The sequence below is a fragment of the Argiope bruennichi genome, chromosome 10, assembly GCF_947563725.1.
Source record: "Argiope bruennichi chromosome 10, qqArgBrue1.1, whole genome shotgun sequence".
Taxonomy (NCBI): domain Eukaryota; kingdom Metazoa; phylum Arthropoda; class Arachnida; order Araneae; family Araneidae; genus Argiope; species Argiope bruennichi.
The window spans coordinates 9,611,411-9,619,781 of record NC_079160.1 but is presented as its reverse complement, the minus strand read 5'-3'; the positions used below and the strand labels follow the sequence as shown (position 1 = coordinate 9,619,781).

The window sequence follows — 8,371 nt, the reverse complement described above, 5'->3', positions numbered from 1 at the left end:
AAATTTTAAAGTGCGTCTTTGAATCAAAATGCTTTTTCAATAATTTTTATGACGCGTACAAGTTTAGTTTAATTTAATTATTCTAACGTTTCGTTTTAAAGAAACACTGGACTATTTGGGACGGGTCTCGTCATTCTGTAACAGTAGTCAGACGACACATAATTGGCACTCCCGCTACAAATTCCCACACTGATGTCAAATTTAACAAACATCGAGACCACATTCAACGTGGATCTTTGGTGCTTTCGAATGCCAATTCTGAAACCTTCTGGTCCCGAAACCTTGATTTAACCTGCAGGTTACCGAGGAAGTTTCCAATTGTGATAAAAGACATGTTTGGGTGTCAAAAGTGCCGCACAAATAGCTTTTTTAATTACTAATCACTTTTATTAAATGGATCTATTTTATATTTGTGTAGATGGAATATTTAAATCACTTTTACATTCATTTTCTAGTGTGAAAGAATTTTGAAATTTTGTGCAGTATTGTCATTTCGATGATAATAAACTATTTTAATATTTACAGAGTCTTGGTCGATAAATTCAATTAAAATTTGATTCCATACACTTGGCTCCACCTGGTAATGAAGTTTCGAAATAATGATTTCGAGAATCCATAATATTTATAAAAATAAATTATAAACTAACAATTATTAAACAATTTAGACAAATAATTCCGTTTTGTTATATACTTATACCTGTTTTTAAAAATTGTTTTCATTAAATTTATTCTTATTAAAAATGTGATTGCGATGAATAATGCTGAATAAAAAGTTTTCGAATAATTAAATCACATTAAATCGATAAGTTAAGCGCTAAATGGCATGCAGGTCTTCTTACGTTTAACCAGTTTTAATTTTAAACGCAACTACGCTATCATCTATTTTATTCTTAACAAAAACATTTCTTAAAAGAAAACAGCGGGCGCTTTTAATCGCATTTACGTAGCTATTTAACGGGATACCTAATAAAACACAGTGACTGATGCGGCAGAGGGAGAGCCGCAATACACTCGGATGGGAGAGGAGAGAGAAATTAATTTCTTCTCTCCTTGGCGCGATAAAGTTGGCGATCGACGGCGAGGACTTGCTGCGGTAACCCGCTCTCCGATCATGATGGCGGAGCGTTTCGTGTGGCCGTTCAACGAGATGCTACGTTCTGCCACCGAGACACAAGCAGTGACCTACCGCCAAAGCTCGCACACCATGATCAGCATCACCGGTGTTTATGGTGCCTCTGAAGAAACTGCTTAATTGCTTCCGCGCGCATCATCAGTTTCGCTTTCAAGCCTGCAATTTGGTTTTTTGCATATTCTGTGTTGGATTATTCTTCTAGGGAAAAAGATTTCGGTAATGCAACACATTCAAAGTTGAATTTTTATTTTTTTGAATGGTGATGCTTATGGATAAGGAAAAACAAGAGGGAAAATACGCTGTAGATTTTCTTGTTGATCTTTGAAAAATGAATGCAGTCTGTCCATATAATTTTTGTGAGTGTTTTTTACTGCAGCAACACTACGGATTTTGGGGATTTTGAAATTTTTTAAGAAATCTCAGAGATTATGTATGCCTTTATGCCAACAAGTGTTATAATCCAGACCCTTTTAATTTATTTAGTAGCTTTTATAGCTGTTCGACAGTGATTGTGCATTAAGGATTATTCTATTGATTTGTTTTAACTGTAAAGCACTATGTGCATTTTGAATTCACCAAGTTATTCTATTCGTGACTCTGCAAATTATATTTACATTTGTTAATCAGTGGTAGTATATTAAAGTGACCATGGCCAACTCTCCGTCTTGTTCATCAACTAGTCCTTCCACTTCCACAGCAACCACTGCGACAGATCTCCAGGAAGCGGATGCTTTGAGTGATGACAGTGGGGTCGACGTGAAACCACAATGCAGGAAACCCCACGAAAGGTTCCTGAAATTCAACCACGAGCCAGAAATGACCACCGAATCCAGTAAGCGCAACAAACGGAAATCATCTGAACCCAAAAAAAGGAAAGACGTTCTCTTGATGAAAAGATTCAGATGGGACTCTGATGAGGAGGATAACGTGGAGGACCCTAGAGATGTGGATGACGTCTTCGATGCTATTGAGCGGGAGAGGCCCAGCAGTGGAGACAGTGGTTGCCAGGTTGCAACGCCGACAACGAATTTACCCAAAGCCCCAGAAGAAAAGAAAAAGAGATCCAGACAATGGAGGAAGCCCAAAGTGGAAAAAGATGCCCCTGTTGTCAAGCAAGAGACTCTCTTGCAAACGTTCAGACAGTCTGTGATCCGAAAGCACGATGCAAGTTCCACATCGACTTTACATAGTCATTCATCAACGCAAGATTTGCAATCCACTTCAGTTCTGTCATCGAGCTCTGGGAGCTGCTCTCTGACTACTTCGCATTGTTTGAATGGTCAAATCTGCATCTCTCCGATAGGGAAGTCAAGTGAATACGATGGGATTGTAGGGGGTTCCGAGGAGTCCAGCTGCGACCCATCGGGCAGGACTAACCGTGCGGTGGGAAGGCCGAGGAATTACAAAAGCATGAGCCGACAGCGGCGAATTGAAGCCAACGCTCGGGAAAGAACAAGAGTCCACACCATCAGTGCTGCTTTCGAAAATCTGCGGAGAGCCGTTCCAGCTTATGCACACAACCAGAAATTATCGAAGCTGGCCATTCTGAGGATCGCGAGTGCCTACATTGTGGCCCTGGCGTGTCTGAGTGAGCAGGATTACAGCGAAGAGCAGAGTCGGCCCACTCTAGCGGACTGTGTGGAACAGTGTACTAGAACCATACAAGCCGAGGGAAGGTCCAGGCGCAGAACATCGAAAGTGAGTTTCTTTTATCTTTACTATTATCATCATTTATTGGCTGTTTCACATTAGAACTGCAAAGGACGACATAAACATAGATTCTACCAGTCATTTTGATTGGTCCAGTAATTCCAGTGTTAATTACCGGTGAGGGAACACTGATTTGTCCCACATGTCAAATTGATTTTAGTAAAACATATTTTAGTTGCATGTGCAGCTTTTAATTCGCCAGTACTTTTTTTTTCATTCGTCCTCTCTAAACCTGCACGACATGGTGAGTCTTTAATACCACCTAATGGTTTAGTTTATTTATTTAATATTTTTTTGTTTTGTTTTGCATGCATTTGACTCTCCAATTAGTTTGCATTATTTAGTGCCTTCTTTTTTAATTTTATATTGAACAATTCTTTGTCACATGCGCAATATAATTTTATCAGAAATTTCATATTTTTACTGATTTTTTTAAGTATGTTAATGACTACACTCTTATTCATATCCTTTAAGTATTATTGAATTTTTTTTAGTCATATACTTCATGTCATTTATCCATTACTGGCTCTTGTGCCACAGATCCCAAACAGACTTTAATTCCCATAATTGTACTTAATATGACTACAAGATTTTTTTAAATTTATAAACTAAAATTGTCATTCACAAACGTTTTGTTAAAAAAAATGCAGGAAACCCCCCGAAACAGTACATAACATAGTGGCAAAAAATGATGTTTATTAAAGAAGAGAGAAGCTAAAGAATTAAGTGATTTCAATGATATTAAACCATATTCACAAGATGCATTATTTAGTTTCGAAATTCATCGCACGGAGGAAGAAAGAACTGAAGACACATGATTCCGTTAAGATAGCGTACGTTTTATTTTGTAAAACATGCGAAACCATAATTATCATGTCTTTCGTCTTTCGTTTGCTATGGTTTGTTTTGAAAGCATCTTTTTTTTAAAAAAGTATTCAATTTGTAACGCACTCCCTATTAAAGGAAAACTATAATTACTTCAGGACATCTTACTGTCAAAATAGAGAAGTAGAAGGGCTGTAAGAAAACATTCTACCTTCCCCCTGTCCCTACCAAAACATGACGGAATCTCTGTGTAATGATGACAAAGAAAGAAAAAAATTTTCAATTAAATGTAATTTAATTTTAATTACATTATTCAATTCAATGAAAGAATAGTATGCAATGATCGGTAAATTTATTTTAAAGGATGCCATGCAATTGTTTTCTATGACAAATTTAGTAATTTTTTTCTTTCACTCAATGATTCTGGCGGCTTTCCATTGTAAATCTTGATTTATTTCACTTATTTTCCAATACTGTGAATAATTAAGTATTTTTTTACTTTGTTAATTTTTTTGCGTCTGTCCTTCTAATATTTGTCTTTTACGATACTGATTCATCAGTAAAGTAATTCAATTCAATTACTTTATTGATGAATCAATATCATCAATTCTTTCATAAATAAAATCCATAATCATATGTACTATGGATTTTTTAATCTTTTATATAATAAGAATATATAATTATAGAATATAATTTTAATCAAGAAACATTTTATCCATGGCTCTACTTTTATATTTGCATTCGAATTATAATTTCTAATTTTTTTCTTTGATTAACATTTATTTAAAATTGTATATATACAAATTTTTATGATGTTTCGTAGCTCAAGTTAATTTACTTAAAAGCTTGATACAAATCGTTTTGGGAAACAATTGTTTGAAAACTGGCCGTAGTTTAATATTCAAATGGTTTTGAAAACATTGTAATAATAGCAAATCTAAATCTAAATCTTAACTTTTAATAGAAAATTACCTGTTTTTGCTATTGTTTGGGTTTTTCTGCAAGACTCGAAAAACTTTCTTGTGTAAGGGAAAAAAAGCTTTCTTCAATTGCTTCTTATGTCATATTTCCATTATACTTTGTTTGTTTTTTTAAAGCTTAAAATTAAAATTATTCCTATCATTCAATCCTAAAATGAAATTGAATCTATAAAAATCTCAAGTGCACTGTGAACCTTCTGTAGCATCTACACCTCAATATATTCACAGACAAAAAGTATTCTCTAATTACATGGCAAGAGAAAACCGAATAATAATTGGAATGAAATAATCCAATTCGTAATCAAGCAAAGATTAAAAAGAGAAAATCTGATTGAAAAAATTTTGCCACTGATGAAAAGCAGCACTTCTCTTCCTTTTAAAGTGCGGCTGAGCTTATCGATAGCTATGAAAACGAATATATTTTTTTCTTCTAATATTTTGACATTTTTTAGAAGGGAGGGGAGAAAAGGGGATTGGAGTGAAAAATTCAATTATTTTTTAGCACTGAATCATTACTTTATATTTAAAAATTTATCATAATTTATTTTGAATGATGTGAATAATGTTATTAGAACTTCAATATATATTTCTCAAATTTTGAAAAGTTTTGCAATTTAAAGTTTCATTTATAATGGGTCGAAATATGCAATGAAAACAGATGCATGCAATTCCTATAAATAAACATAATTTCATTTATTATTATTATTTATTTTATCAGTTATTTTAAATTATTTCTAATTGATTTAATCGTATAATATATAGCAGGGAAAACATTTTTTTTAACAATCTTTTCGTAAATGTGTTTATTTTTGCTCTGAAATACATTTCAAATCGCATATATAACAGAGATGAACCAACAGAGCGCCATAAAGCCTTTTTAATTTAGGCGGTGAAGTAGCAAAAGGAAAAAAGGGGGTTGCCCATGTCCCTCCGTATGGAGCGTTTTGGAGATAAAACATTTGTGGGTTTGTTGCTTTTCAAAGCAAAATATCGTGAGATAGCGAAAAATATCTTGTCATATACACCATTTATTATTACTGAGCTACTAATGACGGCTGGAATCTTGGAAATTTTTAATAAAATATGAGAATGACTTCTCTACGCCACTGTGATTTGGATCTCTTGAAAAATAACTCGCTGGGATGAATTCCCTATTGATGATTACACTGGGCCCAAAAGTTTTACACAATACTATTTTTTAAAAAAAATGACTTCTCTGTGCATTATATAATAACTAAAGAACAAATTCATCAATTTTTGCTCCGCAATTAGCCTTAAGCTTGCAGTATCTTTTTGTTGTTGTTGTTGAAAAAATGACTATTTCACCCACTTTTAATTTTTTTAAATTTCATACCATTGCTGCTAGATTGATTTTTACTACTTTTTTTTGTACTTTACTTTTTTAACTTCATGTATTGGCCGGTAAATTAATTTTTGTAAGATCGTTTTTTTCTTAAACTGTATTTCACAATCCGAAACGAAACAGCGGCGTAGTAAGAATTAGTGACGCCTTGCACAAAATTATTTTTTACACCCCAGGAACTTAGCCGGAGGCGGAATTCTAATTACCACCAAGGATCGGTAGGCGGAGGAGAACCGCAACAACTCTATTTTCGTAGTTGCCAAATTAATAAGCTTATAAAATTAAGCACAATTGGTCAAGTTGTTATGTTTGATCATTTTTAAATACTAAATAATAATTATGTATAAATCTAGATGCCGGGCAATCGGAAGTTATAAAAGATGAATAAAAACAAATATATTTTCCCAAATTTAATAAAATTACCAGCGGGAGGGGTTAGCCTAAAACTTTCACACATAATCTCTAATAGAGGAGTAAATAAAAATGTGTAAAGACTATATACTAAATTTCATCCGTCTAGCTCGAAACGTTTTTTTTATATATAGTTTTCTTTATGACATATAGACTGACACTTTCCAAAAATGTGTTTTTAGAATTTACGGAGGTCTAAAAGGAGGAAATTCCTCAAAATTTCTAGTTCGGATGTTTTGATAATTACAATACTTTCTCTATATTTCGTATATCAGAAAATAAAAAACAATCAGCCCAAAATGAAGCATTAACATATTAAAAATACGTTGAAATATGAAATTAAATTATTCAGATTATTAAAAGAAGGGCCTTATTATGTATTGTCGTAAGATACTTAAAGCGACCATAAGATTAGATACGTAGAACTGTACCTAAGGCCAGTGTAAGTATGCACATATGTTTATACCTACATATTATTTTTTTGCACCCTTATCACTTTTTGTCTTTAAAAAGTGTATAAACATAAAGGCTTTATCTTAATGACGTACAAGGCATCTATATTCTCCATATCCTTATAATTTTACACTACTTATGAGGAATGTCTTAAAAATTCTTTAAATTACTTATATATGGTTGTCTGTTTTCAAATTCTTTAACCTATTGAGAAACATTAGAATAGAAACTCATCTTGGCTTTAAGACTTCATTAACATTTATTTATCAAAGGGTTATTTTTAATTGAATTTAATGTTTCTATTCGTACTTATTTTTCATTTTTGGGACCACGAATTTTTTTCCCCTCCTGGAAAAGTTTCAAAAGCCTTGTTGTAGATAATGGAATTTCCATGATTCATCGTCAAAAACTAAAGATAAGAGTGTAAAAGCAAAGTTTCTAATGCGTTGCAATTACAGCTACAACAATGCAGAAAAAGTTTCAAAGCTGAAATCTACACCCCACACAGCTTTTGAGTTCTTCAAATAGAGTCCATTCCAATGCATGAGAAACAAAAAAGCTGAAGTATTAGGCAGAAAAGAAACCAAACGCACGAACCAGAAGTAGTAATAAAAGCGAGAGGCTAAATAAATTGAAAGGGAAGTTTATGAGGCACAGACACTTGTTCGTGCAGAAGATTTCTTTGAAAGTGAATCTTAGATGGGGGAGATTTCGAGAGGCCTGAAAAGGGGGTTTTCCATGAAAATGCTGCTACCTCGAGAAAAAAAAAAATTGTGGATTGAGGGGAGCCGTCTTGACAAGTGATGACTTCCATTCTTTTAAGATATGAATGCATTGCGGATATTACTTGGAACTGTGTAAGATTAGAATCGACCCAGAAAGTGAATACTTCCAGCAATTTAATATTTGGATCTTTATTTGTATGTTAATTTTAATCATATCATTGGTGGTGCTGAAATGTTAATAATCCCTGAGGTATTACTCGAGTATATATGTCTATATGTCTACTAAACATATGTCTACTAAACATATGTCTACTAAAAATGTGAAGTATATTTTGTTAAAAATATATATAATCTTCGCCCCTTCCTAATTTTGACATCATCTGCTCCCTACACCACTCACTAAATGCGTTATCCTATGACTGATGATTTTTAGAGAGTTTTTAGTTCTGAACATAAAATTCCATTTATTACATGAAATCTTTATCTACGAATAAAGCTAAACATGAATAAAAATTAGTTATGGGATCGTAAGTCACAATTTTTCATTTTTCTTATGGTGGATTGAGCAAGGATCCATTAATTGGGGTCTTCAATTTTTATTATTTTATATTTGAACTGATTTTTGTGATTAGTTTTCATTTGAATATTCGTGAACAGTACGGATAAAAAACATCACCCTGCAAGGAAATAAAACTTTTAATGTTATTATATATTTAAATCTAAAGTATAATACAGTAATATATATATATGTATATATATTAATTCTTACTCA

At 32.9% G+C, this 8,371-nt stretch overlaps 1 protein-coding gene across 1 annotated transcript in view; it reads left to right on the top strand.

Annotated features, from left to right (window-relative positions):
* Positions 1 to 1,169: 1,169 nt before the first annotated feature.
* The window catches only part of LOC129988556 (uncharacterized), a 67,110-nt gene continuing 59,908 nt past the window's right edge, over positions 1,170 to 8,371 (top strand). Inside the window, exon 1 of the mRNA XM_056096806.1 lies at positions 1,170 to 2,830. Coding sequence (XP_055952781.1) covers positions 1,781 to 2,830 — 1,050 coding nt within the window. The 5' untranslated portion in view covers positions 1,170 to 1,780. The remainder of the gene's footprint in view (positions 2,831 to 8,371) is intronic.